The 24,229-nt window shown below is 41.8% G+C and overlaps 1 protein-coding gene across 3 annotated transcripts in view; it reads left to right on the top strand.

Moving 5' to 3' along the window:
• Positions 1–20,976, top strand: part of rapgef1a (Rap guanine nucleotide exchange factor (GEF) 1a) — a 50,392-nt gene extending 29,416 nt beyond the window's left edge. Inside the window, exons 10-25 of one of the 3 annotated variants that reach the window (XM_082968662.1) lie at positions 1,329–1,531; positions 4,270–4,416; positions 6,092–6,181; positions 10,000–10,082; positions 10,234–10,339; positions 11,953–12,028; positions 14,630–14,717; positions 14,912–15,001; positions 15,743–15,928; positions 16,198–16,282; positions 16,375–16,469; positions 16,629–16,707; positions 16,826–16,927; positions 17,107–17,204; positions 17,392–17,520; positions 17,690–20,976. In XM_082968662.1, coding sequence (XP_082824788.1) covers positions 1,329–1,531; positions 4,270–4,416; positions 6,092–6,181; positions 10,000–10,082; positions 10,234–10,339; positions 11,953–12,028; positions 14,630–14,717; positions 14,912–15,001; positions 15,743–15,928; positions 16,198–16,282; positions 16,375–16,469; positions 16,629–16,707; positions 16,826–16,927; positions 17,107–17,204; positions 17,392–17,520; positions 17,690–17,840 — 1,808 coding nt within the window. In that variant the 3' untranslated portion in view covers positions 17,841–20,976. The remainder of the gene's footprint in view (positions 1–1,328; positions 1,532–4,269; positions 4,417–6,091; positions 6,182–9,999; positions 10,083–10,233; positions 10,340–11,952; positions 12,029–14,629; positions 14,718–14,911; positions 15,002–15,742; positions 15,929–16,197; positions 16,283–16,374; positions 16,470–16,628; positions 16,708–16,825; positions 16,928–17,106; positions 17,205–17,391; positions 17,521–17,689) is intronic. The other 2 variants (XM_082968663.1, XM_082968664.1) reach the window with 2 other exon arrangements.
• The last annotated feature ends 3,253 nt before the right edge of the window (positions 20,977–24,229 follow it).

Below are 24,229 nucleotides of genomic sequence, written 5' to 3'. Positions count from 1 at the left end.
AAATACAGCGGATTAGGCCCCTCTGTAATGCACATGGAGGCCCACTGCTGTGTTAGAATGATAAAACCACAGAATTAAATAGAACACGTTTTCTCAGTGTAACGTTCTGGTCCCAAGTTTTTTTTCCAGTAGGAGGTGTGGCTGGGTTCAGATGAAACCCGTCACCCTTAAGGCGTCAGCAAGCTTCAGTTCGACTGGCGCCTAGCCAAACTCGGTTAGGTGAACCGAACGATTGTGCTCGCATACTTCCTTAAAAGACCTTCGCTTGAAAAACAAGAAAAAAAGCACCAATAGTACTGTTTGTCCTTTTTGAGATGCCTTAGCCAGTATACACTTCCTCAAAAGAGTTAGAATTAATCTAAAATAACTCAAGAAATCTGTCATTTATTTTGATGTTTTTCCGAGGATATCTTAGATTATACATCTAAGATGTTTGGTGCAGTATTTTGTGAATGAAAAAGTGTGCAAGAAAAAGAGTAATCTCTTGTTGAATGACAACAAAGACTTTATTGAAGAATCAATCACCGACGAAGGGGCGTAGACTTCTATGGGGTCAATTTCACGCCATATGTGTTGAATTCAAAATAAAATAAATTGTGAACATGAAAAATAAAGTAGAGAATGTAAACATTATATTTTCCAGGATGGGTGAAATAATGGATGTTGAAATCAAAAACCCAACAATTGAAAGCAAAATGTATAGAATTGTAAACAAAAATAAGAATTCAAACCCCAACAACTTGTAAGCAAATCATTTTAAAGCGAGAGCAAAACTCTATGACAAATTATAAAAAAATGTTTTCTTGAAAACGAATGCAAAAATCGTTTTCGGTTCAACTTTCCCAGCAACCAATCCTACTGAATAGATTTTGCCTACACTCTTGCCTGCATGTACTACCTTTTGGTTACGCTACTCGTATCTTTCACTGCCAGTCTTTTCGATTACGAGATTGGGCATAATTTTCTCGTGAAGGGCGAGGTTTAGAGGGAGGCGTAGACAATGAGTCTCCATTGGTCCGCTAGTTTTGGAGTGACGGTTTTCTCGTTTTGAAATTGTATTTAATGCACACCACGACCATTTTTCATTTTACAATTTGCAGGATTGGAAGTGAAGTGCTCCATTTTAACCAACGTTTGACGTGTAGAGTTTCCTCCTCATCTAAACACTATAACAATGTGTAAACGGTTTGGGATACTCTGAAGAACACTGTCATTATCATCTGCAAGCGCATTGTCATTGTAATATCCCCTGTTTTTTTTGGTCTGTGTTTGTGTGCGTCTGTGTGTGCGTGTCTGTGCGTCTGTGTGCGCACGTCTCACCCCCACAGTACTGAAGTACATGCAGTTTGTGGAAGACTACTCGGAGCCCCAGCCCTCGGTTTTCTACCAGATGCCACAGAGCAAGAGCATCTATGAGCAACGCAACAAGCGCTTCCAGGAAGTCTACGGCTTCAACGACTCGTTTAGCAGCAGCGACTCTGTCCACGAGCCCCTCCCACCCCCGGCACTGCCACCCAAACAGAGGCAGCTGGTAAACTATAGCCCCTCACCTCACACTGAAGCCTCACACTCACCAGTGTTACAACATGCAGTACGCCAGCCCATCCACACACCCTGTTCACACACATCCATCACTTACCAAGGCCCAATACATATGCATTTCAGGAAACTCATTTTCTTATCATATATTGTACCAAGTGTGTAGGATTGAGTGGTGAGTGAGTCCATGATGTTTTAGCCCATCTGTATACCATAGAAGAAGAAAAGCAGGGTGTTAAGTCCTGAACATCCAGAAGGCAAGCAGACCCTAGTGGTAACTCATCTCCAAACTCTACTTCAATACATAGAGAAAAAAATGTAAAAGACATGTTTTATTGTCACATACACCGGATAGGTGCAGAGAAATGTGTTGCTTTACAGGGTCAGCCATAGTAGTACGGCACCCTGGAGCAAATTAGGGTTAAGTGCCTTGCTCAAGTGAACTTAAGCCGATTTTTCACCTTGTCGGCTCGGGTATTCGAACCAGCAACCTTTCAGTTACTGGCCAAACGCTCTAACCAGCAGGCTACCTTTTGCATCAGAAAAAAAACATCTTAACAACAAATACAAATCAGTGCAACAGTACAATTTAAATTACTACCACTTCTCAGTAAAATGGGGTTTTTCCGCCGGCATAAGACGATTGGCCTTTTGTACAGACTTGTCCTCCATGATGTCCCATCTTACATCCCACCACTGTACTTGAATTTCTTTTCATAATTTTGGCCATTTGTTATGTTTGTTTCAGGCCTCTGCAAGGCTGTAGTAGTTCACTTCCCAGATTATATTCAATGCCATAATCTCTCTACCAGACATTCATGGTTGGAAAAAGTAATTTGCTCTGCCAGAAAAAAAAATGAACCCGATATAAATGAGTCAATCCATGCTCAAGGTTTATCCATGATTACGGATATTTTTAAGCATATCTAAAGTGGATCAAAATGTGAGAAATAAAAATGAAACATTTCTGAACATTTTTTTCCCTGTTATTTGACCTTGTGGATTACTGCATGCCCAGTTCATATTGGGTGAGGATTAAGACGAATCACAGAATCCTCTGAGGAGCAGGGAAATAAAACAAGGATTGGTTTGAACTTAAGCTATAGATGTAGGTAGGGGCGCAACTTTGGTTTTAGAAGTGTAAATTAAATGTATCCAGTCGGATAAACACGCCAAACAGTCTACCAGACCGCTCTGAGGCGTCTGCATGGTACTAAAGCACACCGTTGCCTCGTTTTGTATCACATTCCAATGATAAAACTGGAGGGGTCAGAATGTGGGGGGGGACATGTCCCCGTCCCCAGTGAAAGATGCGCTCCTGGATTTATGCAGGGACAGGAAAGGGTGTTTGTGTTTCATGTAATCAAAAAGTGTTTCTGTGCTGGCGATTGTTAACTGTCATGTCCACATTGTGTACTTTCTGATTGCCAGAATGAATAGACTTCTACCTGAGCAGAATGTCCACTCACTTCTGATACAGTAGCTAGTTATTTCCATTTAGGCCAGTCATGTGCTTTGCACAGTATGTAGGCATAGTTCAACATGGTCTCAGGGCAATTCGTATTATTCTGTACGGAAATCTGTGGCACTCCATTTAGTATGATATATTATGTTACGTTAGGTTGCATTAAGACTTGCCTAGTTAAATAAAGGTAAACTTTTTTTTATATATATATATATTTTTTAAATTATGAATGGAGTAGCGATCAAAATAAAATGTTATTAGTCACATGCGCCGAATCCAACAGGTGTAGACCTTACCGTGAAATGCTTACTTACAAGCCCTTCACCTACAATGCAGTTTTTATATATCTATTAAATAAACTAAAGTAAAAAAATAGGTCATTTGTACATGTGGGTAGGGGTAAGGTGACTATGCATAGATCATACAATATCATACTAATTATAGGACGTATAGTATCAAACGTCTTACCTGGACGTACAATAGCATAGGAATTGGATGATATACCTTATAATACATTTTGGTGCATGTTTGGATTATACTATTTCTCTGAGACCAGGTTGCTTGTTGCGCCTTAACAACAAAGGAGAATCATGGAAAGAATTTATGTTGGCAGTTAGGGGAACTAATGACAAAGGTTAGGATAATTTATTTAAATGCTTAGGTGAAACGGGTTAAAGGGAAAATCCACTCAAACTATATTTGAGTATTTTTTCCTTTAGTCCACTGTTGATACGCTCCACGTTCACGCACTAGTCAGAACTAGGAAACACTGACATTTCCAACATGGTAACTGCGTTCAACAAATCAGCAAGTCGGAAATGTTGGAGTTTCCTAGTTCCGACAAGGATGTGAACGCGGACTAGTTCCCAGCAGTGTCACCGGCCACATCATCATGATGATACGTTTTTCATCGTGAGATGCGTTTTAAATAAAACATTTTGGGGCTTCATTTTCCATTGCACTCATCAAATCTCATTCCTTTTTTCTTTTTGGAAAGCCCAGCCTCCATCAGAGCGATGCATAACACAGAGGTAACAGTAGAATATTAGAAAGCACTAGTGTGTTTCTATTTTAACGCTTTGTCTGCCGTAGCATTCTTTTAGTCCATCAAGCCTATTGTTTTCTGCTGCGTCTAGATTGGGCTTAACTATCTGCGTAGACCTACGTCTTCTTTTGCTAACTAACATCTCCCACTGTACTGTCTCTCTGCTCCTCTCTCTCTCTACTTTCTCCTTCCCCCACGCTCTCCTTTCCCCCCCCTCCAGGCCTCCCACTCTGCCTCTTCCTCGTCCTCTTCCTCGTCCTCTCTCTCCTGCCACCTTCAGCAGTCGCAGGCTGCAGTGGTGGTGGAGGAGGAGACTGGGGCTGCTCTCAGCATGTCAGTCTCTAACTCCTCCCTGACCACCCCCATGGTGAGTGACTCTCAGTGGGCTTGTCTGCCTGCCTGCCTGTCTGATTCTCTGCTCTTCTCACTCTCTACAGCAGACTTGGCTTTAAATAGTATTTGTTTTCTTTCTGGAACGTTTTATTTAACCTGGAAAGTCAGGGGCAAAGTGCGGTGCTAAATCAAATAAAAGTTTTGCACTTTGGGGACTATTTAATTGGTCCCACCGTGTCAGGCAAGCTCGATCAAGTGCATCAGAAGTATTTGAATGAAAACCAATACCAGTTGAAACCTTGTCTGCTCTGCCACAGACACGACTGTGCTTCTGCTTTAGAAGTATTGACACCAATACAAAAAGTTATTTTATTAGCCATTAGCCATTAGCCATTGTAGACATGTTCAGCTACTGATAAGGAAGTATATTGTGCAAAACACACACACTGGCAAAAACACTTTCATTCTTCACTCTCTATCAGACCCCTCAATATTTACATACTAAATGACAATCTCTGTCAGAGAAAGCATGCAGTTGAAAAGGTGTGTTTTCATCCAGAATTTGTGAAATGTGTTATTTATATTAGCGGATGTCATTCATTTAAAACTGGGGCTTGAACACAATCCAGAACCATTACGATACAAACGTAGCAAATGAATGTTCTGTATTCTTCTTTGTCTAATCATTCTAGTTTTGGAGCAATGATGAGGACAATTGATCTGTTCTTGCTGAAGAACCATTGATCCTTGTTGCACCCTTTTGACTTGGTTTCAATTAAACCTATATGCATGGGATATTCAACAGATCTGTTACAAGTTACAACAAGCACATTTTGTGAATATGTAATTTTGAAGAGACTGAGTTGAATTAGGAATTCTAGTCACTGACTGACCAGTCAGATACAGCCTACAGTCATATTGTTCTCCGATGGCAAGTATGCCAATGCTTCTCTCTCAATTCTTTTTTTCAAACAACATTTGCTCTTTGACCTTGTAGATCTCTCAAGTAGCTTTTGTCTTAATCTCTCTTTCTCTTTCCTTCTCATTTCTCGCCCTCGCTCTCTCAGCATAAGACAGTTCTCCGGTCCTATTCTCAGGACTTTGCGCCTCTCTGCCAATCTTCCATTCCATATCTTCTCTCATCTGTCTCTTCCCACTCTCCCATTGTCCACCAATCACAGAGCATGGACCTAGCGGCCCTGGGCAGTGGCAGCCCTGACCCTGTGCTGGTGGCCAACGGCTCTCTGGACAGCTCTGGTGGCTCTCTGGCTATCTGTCTTCTTACTGACTCTTCTTTCTCTGACACTCGTCAAACCTCTTTGGTGAGCCCTAGCTGTGTGTTTTGATAAGTGTTAGGTACTGTGCGTAAAGAAAATGGGATTGCGTTTGACGGGGGGGGGGTGCTATTGAAGAAGAGCACAGATCTGGAGTAGGGTATAGGCATTGTTAGCAAAGGGCTGTTTCAATGTCGGTGACATGATGTTCTTATCCTTGAAAATAGGCCAAACCCTAGGTAAAAAAAACAAGTCTGCAGCTCTATGTATGCTGTGGTGATTGGAACACTTGGTTCTTAGTGGTTTCATTTGAGATGATATAGGTACTTGTTTGTGTTGTCCGGCTAGTTGTGAGAAGCTTTCGCATTCGGAATCACATTTGCTTTTTCCTAGCCTCTGTCATTCTCTTTGCTGTCTTTCTTTTTTCCCCCGTAGAGTGAAAGCGCTAACGAGGAAGGCGGGGAGGGAGAGTACGTTAATCTGTACACATCCAGCCAAGCCAACGGAGATGGGCTCTCCCGCCGAGTAAGTAGCCTTAGCAGAGAGGCTGCATGGGAGCGAGGAGAGAAAAGCGTGCTTTCACAGACAGTTGCACCATGACTGACCACAGACCTCACTAAGTAACCCTATCTGTATGTGACCTAACCATTCAGGATTCGCTGTGTCTCTTCGACCGCTTGGCATGCCCTGCTTTGGTAACTGCCTGTACATTACCATGTTTCTCTTCCTTTCCCCAAATCCCCTACTACTGGACTGTCCCCATTAGAGGTCGACCGATTGTGATTTTTCAACGCCGATACCGATTATTGGAGGGCCCCAAAAAAATAAAAAGCTACCGATTAATCGGCCGATTAATTAATTAATTTGTAATAATGACAATTACAACAATACTGAATGAACACTTTTATTTTAACTTCATATAATACATCAATAAAATAAATTTAGCCTCAAATAAATAATGAAACAACATTCCATTTGGTTTAAATAATGCAAAAACAAAGTGTTGGAGAAGAAAGTAAAATTGCAATATGTGCCATGTAAAAAAGCTAACGTTTAAGTTCCTTGCTCAGAACATGAGAACATATGAAAGCTGGTGGTTCCTTTTAACAAGAGTCTTCAATATTCCCAGGTAAGAAGTTTTAGGTTGTATTTATTATAGGAATTATAGGACTATTTCTCTCTATACCATTTGTATTTCATATACCTTTCACTATTGGATGTTCTTATAGGCACTTTAGTATTGCCAGTGTAACAGTATAGCTTCCGTCCCTCTCCTCGCCCGAACCAGGGACACATCGACAACAGCCACCCTCGAAGCATCGTTACCCATCGCTCCACAAAAGCCGCGGCCCTTGCAGAGCAAGGGGAACAACTACTTCAAGGTCTCAGAGCGAGTGACGTCACCGATTGAAACGCTATTAGCGTGCACCCCGCTAACTAGCTAGCCATTTCACATCGGTTACACCAGCCTAATCTCGGGAGTTGATAGGCTTGAAGTCATAAACAGCTCAATGCTTGAAGCACAGCGAAGAGCTGCTGGCAAATGCAGGAAAGTGCTGTTTGAATGAATGCTTACGAGCCTGTTGCTGCCTACCACCGCTTAGTCAGACTGCTCTATCAAATATCAAATCATAGATTTAATTATAACATAATAACACACAGAAATACGAGCCTTAGGTCATTAATATGGTGAAAACGTTTATTCTTTCAGTGAAATACGGAACCGTTCCGTATTTTATCTAAGATTTAATTATAACATAATAACACACAGAAATACGAGCCTTAGGTCATTAATATGGTGAAAACGTTTATTCTTTCAGTGAAATACGGAACCGTTCCGTATTTTATCTAACGGGTGGCATCCATAAGTCTAAATATTGCGGTTACATTGCACAACCTTCAATGTTATGTCATAATTATGTACAATTCTGGCAAATTAATTACGGTCTTTGTTAGGAAGAAATGGTCTTCACACAGTTCGCAACGAGCCAGGCGGCCCAAACTGCTGCATATACCCTGACTCGGCTTGCACGGAACGCAAGAGAAGTGACAAAATTTCCCTAGTTAAAAGAAATTAATGTTAGCAGGCAATATTAACTAAATATGCAGGTTTAAAAATATATACTTGTGTATTGATATTAAGAAAGGCATTGATGTTTATGGTTAGGTACATTGGTGCAACAACAGGGCTTTTTACGTGAATGTGCTTCTTAAATCATCACCCGATTGGCGAAGTAGGCTGTGATTCGATGATAAATTAACAGGCACCGCATTGATTATATGCAACGCAGGACAAGCTAGATAAACTAGTAATATCATCAACCATGTGTAGTTAACTAGTGATTATGTGAAGATTGATTGTTTTTTATAAGAGAAGTTTAATGCTAGCTAGCAACTTACCTTGGCTTCTTGCTGCACTCCCATAACAGGTGGTCAGCCTGCCATGCAGGCTCCTCGTGGAGTGCAATGTAATCGCCCACAATCGGTGTCCAAAAATGCCGATTACCGATTGTTATGAAAACTTGAAATCATCCCTAATTAATCGGCCATTCCGATTAACGGGTCGACCTCTAGTGCCCATTCCCTACTATATGGGCCTATGTGTAGTTCTAGCTCAAAGGACATCAGTCACTCCCCTGTCATTGTCTCAAGGGGGGTTTGTCTCCAAGTGACAGTGAGACATTTTCTATCATGTTCATAAACTTGGCCGTTAAGGCCAGTGGTGGTTGTCCACCTGGGTCAGGTCTGGATCGTAGTAACTAATTACAACTAGATTCATGAATGGCTCTGCGTTTAGTCTGTGTATTTAACATCTTCCCTAAGGCCTTTCATCAGGAAGGACAGCCCAATAAAACGACTAAACGCTCAGCTTATTTATTCAGTCTTTCTCGCTCAAAGTTCTCCCCATTCCCCACGTTTTTAGTAAAGAAAAATCTGGACTGTCTTCTGGGATGGAGATGGGTATATACAGGACCTTCAGAAAGTATTTACACCTCTTGACTTTTTACACATTTTGTTGTGTTACAGCCTGAATTTAAGGTGGATTAAATTGAGATTTTGTGTCAATGGCCTACACACAATACCCCATAAAGTGGAATTACATTTGTAGAAATTTTTACAAATTCCAAAATGTCTTAAGTCAATAAGTATTCAAGCCCTTTTCTTATGGCAAGCATAAATACGTTCAGGAGTAAAAATGCTTAACGAGTCACATAATACATTGCATGGACTCACTCTGTGTGCAATAATAGTGTTTAACATTTGAATGACTACCTCATCTCTGTACCCCACACATACAATTATCTCTAAGGTCCCTCATGGCCAAATCTACACTGGAGTTACTAACCACGATGACATTGAATGTTCCTAAGTAGCGTAGTTCTAGTTTTGACTTAAATTGTCTTAAATCTATGGAAAGACTTGAAAATGGCTCTTTAGCAATGATCAACAACCAACTTGACAGAGCTTGAAGAATAAAAAAAATAAAAAATGCAAGTATTGTACAATCCAGGTATGCAACGCTCTTAGTCTTACCCAGAAAGAATGATTCTAACATGTAACTCAGGGGGTTTGAATATTTATCTAATCAAGATATATTAGTGTTTTATTTTTCTTACACATTAGTTATTTTGTGTAAAAAAAAAAAAAAAAGAAGATAATGAAATCATTTTTAATCCCACTTTGTAACACAACCAAATGTGGAAAGAGTCGAGGGGTGTGAATACTTTCTGAAGGCACTGTATAGTGTATTTAGTGTTGCACTAGACAAGTGAGGCTAGAGTTATGCATGTATCCATACCACAGGAGATTGGTGGCACCTTAATTGCGGAGGACTGGCTCATGGTAATGACTGGAGTGGAATAGGTGGAATGGTATCAAATACATTAAAGACATGGTTTCCATGTGTTTGATGTCATTCCATTTTCTCCGTTCTAGTTATTATTATGAGCCGTCCTCCCCTCAGCAGCCTCCACTGATCCATACAGCGTGTGATATTAATAGTGTCTGTGAACTACCATTGTCTGTTTTCCTCACAGCTGACGGAACAACTCACTGAATACTAAGTTGAAACCTCCATGTGCTTAGACAACGTACCCACACATCTACCTTAACTAAGAAAGCATTTACCTTTATCTTCACCTCAGGGTCATGTTCATTAGCTACCGAACAGAAGAAAATATCCTGAAACAAGCATAGAAATAAATGTCCAATGAGAAATGCACATTTTCGTTATCCACTGCAAATCATTGTGAAATCTTTTCTGTGCCATGCCCTAACGAACATGACCTCAGGCTGCTGGATTTGGTGCGAGACCGGTCCTAACCACTCTGTGTTGTTATCAGGACTCGTCTGCCATAGATGACTCACTGGAGGACACTGCCTCAGAGAACCCACTGTGCAATAACAAGGACATGTCCGATGACCGGTAAGAACCCATGCCATGACAATCTGGCCTTTCTGTTACCTTTTATTTTGAGGTTAAATAAAGAATCAAATATTCTCCATTGTTCCTACTCTCCAGTGACAGAAGGAAGGATTCTCTTTTTTGTTATATTCTCTTTCTCTCTCTCACTCAGCCGAAGACAAAAGTCCTCTGAAGATGGGCAGAGTAGCGAGGAGACTGATGAGCTTTCCCTCATCGATCACATGGAGATCATGTCCCGGTTAACACTAAAGCAGGAGGTAAACGTGTCCTCGTTTTCTACTGTTGATGGTCAGTCCATTTTACCTCACGTCTCTTTCAGATCAAGCTGTTTAATCATAGAGCAGGAGATGCCTCTTTATGTGATACTTCATAGGATCCTACATGGCTCTACGGTGCGACTATTTTACTCGCAATATGCGCCTAGAAATAGATGTGTGCAAACTTCTTTTTTATTTTTATTTTATATACATTTTTATGTTTTACCCCTTTTTCTCCCCAATTTCGTGGTATCCAATTGGTAGTTACAGTCTTGTCCCATCGCTGCAACTCCCGTACAGAACTCGGGAGAGGTGAAGGTCGAGAGCCGTGCATCCTCAGAAACACAACCTAGCCAAGCAGCACTGCTTCTTGACACAATGCGCGCTTAACCCGGAAACCAGCCGCACCAATGTGTCGGAGGAAACACCGTACACCTGGTGACCGTATTAGCGTGCATTGCGCACGGCCCGCCACAGGAGTCACTAGAGCACGATGGGACAAGGACATCCCTGCCGGCCAAACCCTCCCCTAAACCGGCCAACGCTGGGCCAATTGTGCGCTGCCCCATGGGTCTCCCAGTCACGGCCGACTGTAACCAGTGCCTTCGACCACTGCGCCACTCGGGAGACCCCTGTGTCCAAACTTACCTGAAAGTCTACTAAAGTGTGACTCGTGTTGCTTGGCTATTTACATCGTTTTGTTCACACATTAGGTTGTATTTCAACGTTAGTTTGAGCTTGCTCAACTGCTAGCGAAGAGACATGTCGGAGAATCTCATCTCTCACAGACAGACATGTGAGTCCCACCGTTATAACGGTAACGTCCCGCCCCTTAAAGGGGCAGCTGAAATGTTTTGTCTCACCTAAGTGACTCAAATATTTGAGGGTACATTGTAATGGATTCAGCATGGAACACCCCAAAAACCAAACTTTTTGCCATTTCTTAGAATAAAAACACTCTTCCTTATCCTTTTATTGTGCACCTACATTTTATTTTTGTCCTCGTAACTTTTTCAATTTAGGAGCACATGTGCTCCTTGTAAAAAAATGTCAGCATAGATCCCTGTCCTACAAGAAGGATACTATTAATACAGAATAAGCCACCAATCAGCTGTTTACAGAGAGCTTGCCCTCTGCTGGCCCCTGCCTCTGTAACTCAAATGCAACGTCCCTGTCTGTTACTGTTACGAGGTCCAGAGCCTGCTGGTTTTCTGTTCTACCTGATAATTAATTGCACCCACCTGGTATCCCAGGTCTAAATCAGTCCCTGATTAGAGGGGAACAATGAAAAAACACAGTGGAAGTGGCTTTGAAGTCTAGAGTTGAGTTTGAGGGGGCTATATGATCACATTCTCACAGTAGACAATAAGTATGTAGGTGAAGATCTGGAGTTAGCATGGCAAGGTCAGTGCAGCTTTAGTAGCGCCTATCTCCTTATAGAAAACCCCCTCATGGCTAGCATGGCTTTTCAAAACATATTTTTCAATATTGTCGGAATGGTTTCATCAGGACAGTCACTTGTAGGGCTACACTAGGACTCCTTATGTGGTCAACACTTAGGCTCATCCTCTCTCTCTGCCCTTACAACTTTTCATCTGTCCACGTGATACTAGAACGACGACGGTCCAGATGTCCGAGCCGGATCGGGAGATATTTTATTAGTCCACGCCACAGAAACGGACCGCAAAGGTATTTATGACCTCCGTAGTACACCCCCCTCCCCCATCACATGCAGTCGGTGTCCACTCAGATGGAAGGTACAAGTTATATCCTTTAATAGGGATGAAATCCCGTTAACGGGATCGATTTGACAACAGCCAGTGAAAGTGCAGGGCGCCAAATTCAAACAACAGAAATCTCATAATTAACATTCCTCAAACATACAAGTATTATACACCATTTTAAAGATAAACTTCTTGTTAATCCAACCACAGTGTCCGATTTCAAAAAGGCTTTACGGTGAAAGCATACCATGCGATTATGTTAGGTCAGCGCCTAGTCACAAAAAAACACAGCCATTTTCCAGCCAAAGAGAGGAGTCACAAAAAGCAGAAATAGAGATCAAATTAATCACTAACCTTTGATGATCTTCATCAGATGGCACTCATAGGACTTCATGTTACACAATACATGTATGTTTTGTTCGATAAAGTTCATATTTATATCCAAAAATCTCAGTTTACATTGGCGCGTTATGTTCAGTAATGTTTTGCTTCCAAAACATCCGGTGATTTTGCAGAGAGCCACATCAATTTACAGAAATATTCATCATAAACGTTGATGAAAGATACAAGTGTTATGCATAGAATTAAAGATAAACTTCTACTTAATGCAACCGCTGTGTCAGATTTCTAAAAAGCTTTACGGTGAAAACACACCATGCAATAATCTGAGTACAGCGCTCAGCCACCAAAACAAGCCATACAGATACCCGCCATGTTGTGGAGTCAGTAATAGTCAGAAATAGCGTTATAAATATTCACTTACCTTTGATGATCTTCATCGGAATGCACTCCCAGGAATCCCAGTTCCACAATAAATGTTCGTTTTGTCAGATAAAGCTAATCTTTATGTCCAAATATCTCCTTTTTTTCACGCGTTTAGTTCACTATTCCAAATGCACAAGGCGTTTGGAAGTCCAGACGAAAAGTCAAAAACGTTCCATTACAGTTTGTAGAAAAATGTCAAACGATGTATAGAATCAATCTTTAGGATGTTTTTATCATAAATCTTCAATAATATTCCAACCGGACAATTCCTTTGTCTTTGGAAATGAAAGGGAACGGAGCTCGTGCTCACCGCTGCACGCATGACCAAACTAAAGGCTTTCAGCCAGACCACTGGTTCAAACAGCTATTATTCGCTCCCCTTTTACAATAGAAGCCTGAAACAACATTCTAAAGACTGTTGACATCTAGTGGAAGCCTTAGGAAGTGCAATCTGACCCCATAGACAGAGTATATTGGATAGGCAATCACTTAAAAAAACTACAAACCTCAGATTTCCCACTTCCTGGTTGGATTGCTCTCATGTTTTCGCCTGCCATATGAGTTCTGTTATACTCACTGACATCATTCAAACAGTTTTAGAAACTTCAGAGTGTTTTCTATCCAATTCTACTAATAATATGCATATCTTAGCTTCTGGGCCTGAGTAGCAGGCAGTTTACTCTGGGCGCGCTTTTCATCCGAACGTGAAAATACTGACTCCCAGGCCAGAGAGGTTAAGAATCAATGGGTGTATATATACACACTACCGTTCAAAAGTTTGAGGTCACTTAGAAATGTCCTTGTTTTTGAAAGAAAACAAAACAAAAAATAATTTGTCCATTAAAATAACATCAAATTGATCAGAAATACAGTATAGACATTGTTAATGTTCTAAATGACTATTGTAGCTGGAAGGCCAGCATCCCGGAGACGCCTCTTCACAGTTGACATTGAGACTGGTGTTTTGCGGGCACTATTTAAGGCAGTTGCAATTTGAGGACTTTTGAGGCGTCTGTTTCTCATACGAGACACTCTAATGTACTTGTCCTCTTGCTCAGTTGTGCACCGGGGCCTCCCACTCCTCTTTCTATTCTTGTTAGAGCCAGTTTGCGCTGTTCTGTGAAGGGAGTAGCACACAGCGTTATACCAGATCTTTAGTTTCTTGGCAATTTCTCGCATGGAATAGCCTTCATTTCTCAGAACAAGAATAGTCTGACAAGTTTCAGAAGAAAGTTATTTGTTTTTGGCCATTTTGAGCCATTAATCGAACCCACAAATGCTGATGCTCCAGATACTCAATTAGTCTAAAGAAGGCCAGTTCTATTGCTTCTTTAATCAGCACAACAGTTTTCAGCTGTGCTAACATAATTGCAAAAGGGTTTTCTAATGATCAATTAGCCTTTTAAAATGATAAACTTGGATTAGCTAACACAAACGTGCCATTGGAACACAGGAGTGATGGTTGCTGATAATGGGCCTCTGTACGCCTATGTAGATATTCCATAAAAAATCTGCTGTTTCCAGCTACAATAGTAATTTACAACATTAACAATGTCTACACTGTATTTCTGATCAATTTGATGTTATTTTAATGGACAAGGACATTTCTAAGTGAACCCAAACCTTTGAACGGTAGTGTAAATAATTAATTTATAATCCAAAAATGGATGTAGCAACTAAGGATTCTAGCTTTTACTAGTACTGCTTTTCTATAATACACCCAGACTTTCCTTCCTCCCAAGTAGAGCTCTGGGGAAGCGAGAGGATATTCAGTAATCTCCTTTGTGGTCTTCTTTTCCAGATCTTGTCTTGTACTGTGAGGCTTTCCTGACGACGTACAGAACGTTCATAACCCCAGAGGACCTCATCAAAAAGCTGCACTGCAGATATCCTTTCCATGCTTCACTTCTCACATGTGGACCCAAAGAGGTTCCTCCAACAAAGCCTGCTTGGTTGAGACAATGGGGAATGGGTAGCAAAATCCCTACCACATCACTTCCCATAGTCGTATACACTCTGAATACTTTAAGATGTGTAATATACTTTGATTATTTGTTTGTTTTCCTTAACACCTCCACACATACACCAGGTTTTGTCACTGCCCAGATACCTTCAAGAAGAAAGTCAGCAAAAACACCTTCTTTGTTCTGGTCCGTGTGGTGGACGAGCTGTGGTGAGGTCTCTAGCCTGCCATTTGACCAGAAGTCTAGCTATCAAAAACCTGCAATCTGCAAAGAAAAGTTTGTCCTTCAATGACTGTGCAGACAATGACGATTCTTATTCACTTTTCCTTTGGTCTGTTCCTGGTAAAAGGGGGAGGGGTTAACCAGTCATGATTACAGAAACGCAAACTCGTCACTTTTTGTCTATTTTCACTGTAGACCCGAAGAAGAAGAAAATTGGGGGTGTGTAGGTTTCTCATATCAAAATAAATGACTGAGCACAGAATGCATCCCTACACATCCTACAAAGAGAATATCAAACAGAGTTCAGCGCATGATGTCAGATATGTCATATCAAAATGAGTGCTTCATCCAATATCAACGTGTGACAGCTGTGATCAGCCAGCCGCATCCCCTACCAGCCAATAGCCTGCTCGGTTTGCGCATATCCATCAGTTTTCAAATGTAATTTAGCCGTGATGGCAAGCTGGGGTGTGCAGAGAGTGATAGGGCTTCTGTTACATTTGTTTAATTATTGGAGCAGCTCGCAGTGCAAGTAAACACCTCTTTAGGTCTTTTTCCACCTCCACCACCCTCTCTCATACCCTCTCTCATCTCTCCATCCCCTCGTGTGTGTGTGTGTGTGTGTGTGTGTGTGTGTGTGTGTGTGTGTGTGTGTGTGTGTGTGTGTGTGTGTGTGTGTGTGTGTGTGTGTGTGTGTGTGTGTGTGTGTGTGTGTGTGTGTGTGTCAGTCTGGTGGAGATGACGGAGGACATCCTGATGCAGCTGATGGACTTAGTGTTCAGGCTGGTGTGTAACGGTGAGCTGAGCCTGGCCCGTGTGCTCCGCACAAACATCCTGGACAAGGTGGAGCAGAGGAAGCTGCTGCGCTACACCTACTCCCTCAAACCACTGGCCGCAAGAGGTGTTGCCGCCAGGTAGGTCCGCCCGCAATTAGTGGACGAGGATACTGTGACACCTATAACGTCACGTCCCTTGTCTCTGTATAATGGATCAATAAAGATTTCAATACAATGTATTTTGTATTGTTTCAGAGAATGTTACCGCTTGCAGAGGCATTTAGAAATGTTCTGCTCCGTGACAGTGAAGGATTTCCTTGTTGTGTTCTGAACATCAATGTATCACAGTGTCTAGTTCTAATTTTGGCCATGTTCACTTTCTTCTAATTTCCTCCGTGAAACTTTAGACCTGGGACCCTGCACGACTTCCGAAGTCATGAGATCGCCGACCAGCTAACTCTCCTGGATGCAGAGCTCTTCTACAAAATTGAGGTAGCTCATCCAAGCATGTCTTTCTCCTCCTCCTGTGTATGCTGCCCCTCTGCCTAAAAAGTAGTTATTTGTCTCTCTCTCTCTCTGGACAGATCCCTGAGGTGTTGCTTTGGGCTAAGGAGCAGAACGAGGAGAAGAGTGCCAACCTCACACAGTTCACAGAGCACTTTAACAACATGTCCTACTGGTAAGCCTGCACCTCACATCTTCTCTTAGTCACCATACTGCTTCTCTTCTTCCCTGCAGCACTTCAGTTCACTGCCTTCTCTCCGAGAGGAAAGCAGCCAGGTCTGGAGAACATGTGATGACAAACTGATGCATCTCTCCCCCTTCGCGTCTCCCTCAGGGTCCGCTCCATAATCATTCTGCAGGAGAAAGCCCAGGACCGAGAAAAGCTCCTCCTCAAATTTATCAAAATAATGAAGGTATGCCTTTTGATATGTGGATACTTAAGAATGAGCAAACAGTTGTTTTGGGCGTTTGTTGAAAAAGCAACAAATTCTCAGGTGCATTTTAAGATGGTCTCCCTCCACTCTCTTGCAGCACTTACGGAAGCTAAATAATTTCAACTCATATTTGGCAATATTATCTGCCTTGGATTCAGCTCCCATCCGAAGACTGGAGTGGCAGAAAACAACCTCAGAGGTGAGTTAGACTGTGGTCTAATCGATGTCCAAAGATTGCTCCGAAACATCAGTTTATTGTAAGAAAAAAAGTGTAATCTTCACAGCAGTTACTGTAAGGTACCTCTAATATGAACTCTCTCTACACATGTTGGTGTTGTTTGATGTTAACATGGATGACTGTCACTGTTCTCTTTACAGGGCCTAGAGGAATACTGCACGTTAATAGACAGTTCCTCGTCGTTCCGGGTCTACCGAGCAGCACTGGCAGACGTGGAGCCCCCATGTATACCGTATCTGTAAGTCAACCTGCTGGTTTAAAGTGTATGCACTTTGCTGTTCTGTAAGTCAACCTGCTGGGTTAAAGTGTATACACTTCGCTGTCACAAGTGATGCAAATGGATTTGCACGTCTACCATTTGTATTGCTTACTGTGCATTTCTCATCTTTACTGTTTCTTGTTTTTTTTCCTCACACGACACACAGGGGTCTTATCCTCCAGGACTTGACCTTTGTCCATCTGGGCAACCCTGATCAAATCAACGGGAAGGTCAACTTCTCCAAGCGCTGGCAGCAGTTCAACATCCTGGACAGTATGAGGCGCTTCCAGCAGGTGTATGTATACAGTGGCCAATCTGGCTGTCGCTCTCATACAGCTTTATGTTCAACGCACTTTTCTTTCACGTAACAATTTGTTAATTCATTGGCCTATCTTGGAATTTTATATTTTCCATGAACGTTTACCACCTTTGCAATGTTTAGATGGTGTTTTCCCTCTCCCCAGCCATTATGATCTGAAACACAACGACGATATTGTCTCCTTCTTCAACGACTTCAGCGACCACCTGGCAGAGGAGGCTCTGTGGGAGCTGTCTTTGAAGATCAAACCTCGGAACATCACGCGGCGCAAAACAGAGCGCGAAGAGAAGACATAAGAACATGTCCCAGTGTATTGGGCCTTGGGTCATTTTACAAACTCTTCATGATTACAAGAGACTACAAACGAGAACTGTGAAGGCAGCTAAAAGACTGGGATGTTTTTTTGTTAGTAGTTTACAGGACCTCTCCGATTTAGGATTCTCTGTTGTGGATTGCACTGGGTCTCAGTCCGTGTGTGAGTAAAGCCAGTGGGATAGACACTGTGCAGAGCACAAAGTGTTGGGAGGCTGGCAAAAACATTCCTCATGTTCACCTTTGTCGCCAACCTCATCCACCCAATGCCATATTATGGGTATAGATAGTCCAAGCATTTCAGGATCTCACAACCAGAGACATTGTCCTGACTAAAACCATATCATACTGATGTGTGCCATGGGAAACACCACTCGGTGTCATTCAGTTAAGGCTTTTTTTTTATACGGGACACCAGCCCTTTTTTTGATGACACAAACTGGGGTGCCATAACGCCTGACATGGCAGAGAACCGCTGAAGGTGGTGCAGAACTTTGAGGCAAATACCTCAAATCACCCAGGTCTGCTTCAAGACTACTGGTGGTAAAGATATTACTGATGCACATAAGACTACATTTTGTAGTTCAAGGAAGTGTTGTATGATACTGTCTGACTGATGCAATGCAGTTTTCCTTTTGTTCTTTAAAAGGATGTGAAAAGGATACTTCAGAAATGGGGAGAAGTGATATGAAGTTTATATACAGTACCAGTCAAAAGTTTGGACGCACATACTCATTCAAGTGTTTTTATTTTTACTATTTTCTACAAACTATGAAATAACAAACAAAAAAAGTTTTACCTTTATTTAACTAGGCAAGTCGGTTAAGAACAAATTCTTATTTACAATGACCCCGGCCAAACCCGGACGATGCTCCCAATCACGGCCGGATGTGATACAGCCTGGATTCAAACCAGGGACTGTAGTGATGCCTCTTGCACTGAGATGCAGTGCCTTAGACCGCTGTGCCACTCAGATCCCACATACGGAATCATGTAGTAACCAAAAAAAGTGTTAGACATGACAAAATATATTTTATATTTGAGATTTTTCAAAGTAGCGACCCTTTGCCTTGATGATAGCTTTGTACACGTTTGGCATTCTCTCAACCAGCTTCATGAGGTAGTCACCATTTCAATTAACATGTGTGCCTTAAAAGTTAATTTGTGGAATTTCTTTCCTTAATTCAATTGAGCCAATCAATTGTGTTGTGACAAGGTATACAGAAAATAGCCGTATTTGGTAAAAGACCAAGTCCATATTATGGCAAGAACAGCTCAAATAAACAAAGAGAAACGACAGTCCATCATTACTATAAGACATGAAGATCAGTCAATCTGGAAAATGTCAAGAACTTTGAAAGTTTCTTCAAGTGCAGTCACCAAAACCATCAAGCACTAGGATGAAACTGGCTCTCATGAGGACTGCTACAGGAAAAGAACACCCTGAGAGTTACCTCTGCTGCAGAGGATAAGTTCATCAGAGTTAACTGCACCTCAGATTGCAGCCCAAATAATTGCTTCACAGAGTTCAAGTAACAACACATCTCAACATCAACTGTTCAGAGGAGACTGCGTGAATCAGGCCTTCATGGTCAAATTGCTGCAAAGAAACCACTACTAAAGGACACCAATAAGAATAAGAGACTTGCTTGGGCCAAGAAACACGAGCAATGGTGGAAATATCTCCTTTAGTCTGATTGATCCAAATTTGAGATTTTTGGTTCCAACCGCCTTGTCTTGAGATGCAGAGTAGGTGAACGGATGATCTCCGTGGTACCACCGTGAAGCATGGAGGAGGAGGTGTGACGGTGTGGGGGTGCTTTGCTGGTGACACTGTCAGTGATTTATTTAGAATTCAAGGCACACTTATCCAGCATGGCTACCACAGCATTCTGCAGCGATACGCCATCCCATCTGGTTTGTGGTTAGTGGGACTATCATTTGTTTTTCAACAGGACAATGACCAAACACACCTCCAGGCTGTGTAAGGGCTATATGACCAAGAAAGAGAGTGATGTAGTGCTGCATCAGATGACCTAACCTCCACAATCACCTGACCTCAACCCAATTGAGATGGTTTGGGATGAGTTGGAAAAGCAGCCAACAAGTGCTCAGCATATGTGGGAACTCCTTCAAGGCTGCTGGAAAACCTGGTTGAAAGAATGCCAAGAGTGTGCAAATCTGTCATAAAGGCAAAGGTAGCTACTTTGAAGAATCTCAAATATAAAATATTTTGATTTGTTTAACACTTTTTTGGTTACTACATTATTACATATGTTATTACATAGTTTTGATGTCTTGTTCTACAATGTACAAAATAGTAAAAATAAAGAAAAACCCTTGAATGAGGGTTTGTGTCTAAACATTTGTGTCCAAACATTTGACTGGTGTGCACTTAAAAATCGAACGAACACCTCACGGGTGGCGCAGAGGTCTAAGGCACTGCATCGCAATGCTTGAGGTGTCACTACAGACCCGGGTTCGATCCCAGGCTGTGTCACAACCAGCCATGACCAGGAGTCCCATAGGGCGGCGCACAGTTGGCCCAGCGTCGTCCGGGTTAGGGGAGGGTTTAGCCGGGGGTGGGGCTTTACTTGGTTCATCGCGCTCTAGCAACTCCTTGTGGCGGGCCGGGTGCCTGCAGGCTGACCTCGGTCGTCAGTTTCCTCCGACACATTGGTGCAGCTGGCTTCCGGGTTAAGTGGGCGGGTGTTAAGAAGCGCAGTTTGGCGGGTCATGTTTCGGAGGACGCGTGACCTGACCTTCGCCTCTCCTGAGCCCGTTGGAGAGTTGCAGCAATGAGACGAGAACGCAATTGGATATTACAAAATTGAGGAGAAAAAGGGGATAAAATAGAATATAAAATAAAACATTAATGAACAAAAAAGTGATGTGATTTGTGTCAAGGGGGCTATACATAGCAGTGAACATCACAGCAATCATAAGTGGACCGTAGGCAAGCATGTCCATATCAAGTCTCTCCCAAAGACTGAGGGTCTCCTCAATACCAAATGAAGCCCTTTCTAGCGCAAATACAAGATGGCACATTATCCCTTGACAGAATCAACCCTACCAGACCACAGATCCCTGTGCAAGTAAATAAAACCTGCAGTATTTCTACATGTGTGTGCATTATTTATTCCTCTGTCATAGTCATACCGTGCAGTGTGCAATTGGATGGCATCAAGTAAGCATAGAATGAATGGAGGGTCAATGGAGGTTTTCCTGATGAATAAAACATATTTCTAATGGCAATCATGCCTGAAATATGACAGTCAGAACATACTTGGAAAAATCTGTTCTGTGCCATTGGACAATTTTCTCCCCACTTCATTGAAGAAGTGAACCTTTGGAGTCTCAAATTGATTGCAGTACCAAAGACAGAGTAGAAGGAGCAAAGTCAGTGCACCGATGTATTCCAGTGTAACCACAGGAGATTCCCTAAAAACACACCACTTCGACACAGCTACAACCGGACGTGACTTTTTCGGAGCAAGTTAGAACTTACGCAGCAGGTTTGGAGAATTAGGTTAGGGTTAGCGAAAATGCTCTTCTAACCGTCTACAAAGGCACTTCCAGTCGTAGCTGTATCAAAGTTCCGTTTTTAGGGATTCCCTGGCCCGCAGGGCTGTCCATCCGTGAGACCATAAATTAGTAGTCGACTTGAGGGTCTGCTGCCGTGGAGACACCCTCTAATTGTCTAAACTTGGGGAGATTCTCATTTGGTCAAAAGACCATCCTCTCCTTGACGACTCAGTCCTCTCCTCCGTGACCTGGAAACCGATAAGTGGTCGAGTAGTGTCAATTAGTAGGCGAACAGAAGAGTGTCCTCACCTCCTCCCGCCGAGGAAGCACAAGGCCTTTCCTCATTTGGGAAAAAGTCTGTCCTCCATCTTTCCTCCGTAACCCGGAAACCGATAAGTGGTCGAGGAGATGTCAATTCATTAGTAGGCAAATGGAAGACGTCCTCCCCTTCTCGATAACTACCTGTCATCGAGGATATTCATGTGTATCCTGAGTCCTCCACAGAAGTGTTTTAAAATCTGCCACACACCCTTTGAATCAGCTTTTGTTTTGGTCGGAGGAAAGCATGCACATATTTAAAAACACATACTTATAGTTTTATCTATTAAATGTATGGCACAACTAACTTTTGTTTTTATGACTACACATTTATTCAGGGTTCTACCACTGTAAATGTAATTTGTGAGTTGAGTTATTTCATATAAGTGCATTTTCGTCCACATTCCGTCTCCTCGCCGCCTCTCCTTGATTGCCTTTGACCTTTTACAAATGGAGGCGAGAGGGGACGAAGGAGAGCGGACGCAGGTGTTGAGCAAATCAAATTGAGAAAAGGTGTAGTGCTATCTGGGATACCCTTCCCTCAAAATAAGTACTACTCAACACTACTTCCCAATATCTACACGGTTGCTTTTGAGATGTGTATAAACCACTGCTACTTAAGTCGTTTTTGTGGGTATCTGTACTTTACTGTTTATATTTTTTACTACTTTTACTACTTTTACTTTTTCCCTGACACCGAAAAGTACATTTTGAATGCTTAACAGGACAGGAAAATTGTCAAATTCACACACCTATCAAAAGAACATCCCTGGGCATCCCTACTGCCTCTGATCTGGCAGATTCACTAAACTCAAATGCTTAATTTGTAAATTATGTCAGTGTTGGCGTGTGCCCCTGACTATCCGTTAAAAAAAAATTAAAAAATTGTGCGATCTGGTTTTCCTAATATGGAATTTAAAATGATTTATACTTTTACTTTTGATATGTAAGTATGGTTAAAATCAAATACTTTTACTCAAGTATAGCAGTTGGGTACTTTATCCACCACTGACCAGTAGTGATTTACACTACCGTTCAAAAGTTTGGGGTCACTTAGAAATGTCCTTGTTTTTGAAAGAAAAGCAAATTTTTTGTCCATTAAAATAACATCAAATTGATTTTTTTTATGGAATATCTACATAGGCCATTATCAGCAACCATCACTCCTTTGTTCCAATGGCACGTTGTGTTAGCCAATCCAAGTTTATCATTTTAAAAGGCTAATTGATCATTAGAAAACCCTTTTGCAATTATGTTAGCACAGCTGAAAACTGTTTTGCTGATTAAAGAAGCAATAAAACTGTCCTTTAGACTAGTTTTAGTATCTGGAGCATCAGCATTTGTGGGTTTGATTACAGGCTCAAAATGGCCAGAAACAAAGGACTTTCTTCTGAAACTCATCAGTCTATTCTTGTTCTGAGAAATGAAGGCTATTCCATGCGAGAAATTGCCAAGAAACTGAAGATCTGGTACAACACTGTATATTACTCCCTTCACAGAACAGCACAAACTGGTGCTAACCAAAATAGAAAGAGGAGTGGGAGGCCCCGGTGCACAACTGAGCAAGAGGACAAGTACATTAGAGTGTCTAGTTTGAGAAACAGACGCCTCACAAGTCCTCAACTGGCAGCTTCATTAAATAGTACCCGCAAAACACCAGTCTCAACGTCAACAGTAAAGAGGCAACTCCGGGATGCTGGCCTTCTAGGCGGAGTTCCTCTGTCCAGTGTCTGTGTTCTTTTGTCCATCTTAATCTTTTATTTTTATTGGCCAGTCTGAGATGTCTTTTTCTTTGCAACTGCCAAGTGCACGTTTTATTAACTCAAGTTTCTAACTAGTTATATCAAACAAGAAATAAGATTGTGCAAATGTATTTTTTTTATTTTATTAATTTGAGGCCTTGTCTTCATTCAGCTCTGACTTATGGTGCTGGTCCTATCTTGGTCCTGTTTCTTGTTGCAACCATATTTCTCCACCATGTAGCCTTTTAGAAAATAAAGACAAGTACAAGAGACAACCAACTAGAAGCCATTATCAATCATCTGCTAACAGAGATCACATAAGAAAACACAGAAAAACATTTGATAAACAATGTTAATCTTACCAACAATGGCCTCTAGTCTTCTTATGTGGAGGGCCTCCTTGGCAACAGGTAAACAAAAAAAGAGATAGTAGAATGGGTAAGTATACCAATATGAACATACTCTACATGTGCATAAAACACATAATTATTAGCTAGCGAACAGAAAACAGAGGCTACATAGCTACATTTCAATAGGTCCATGCTATCTGGGATCCTTGGGACATCCCTACCTCATTAATGTTGGCATAATGGGTAAGGGTTAGGGTAGGGCTGTACCTTCTTGATTACCTTTTAACTTTTTCAAAAGGGGGTGAGAGGACACAGGAGTTGAGAAAAACCAAATGAGAATCTCCCACGGAAATGCCTGGGGTAAATTCAGGCGAAAGTTTTGCGATGGTTTGAATGGTCAAAGATGGAAAAAGTACCCAATTGTCATACTTGAGTAAA

The sequence above is a fragment of the Salmo salar genome, chromosome 24, assembly GCF_965601325.2.
Source record: "Salmo salar chromosome 24, fSalSal1, whole genome shotgun sequence".
Classification (NCBI taxonomy): domain Eukaryota; kingdom Metazoa; phylum Chordata; class Actinopteri; order Salmoniformes; family Salmonidae; genus Salmo; species Salmo salar.
The sequence above is the reverse complement of the archived record's forward strand: the minus strand, read 5'-3'. Positions and strand labels throughout refer to the sequence as shown.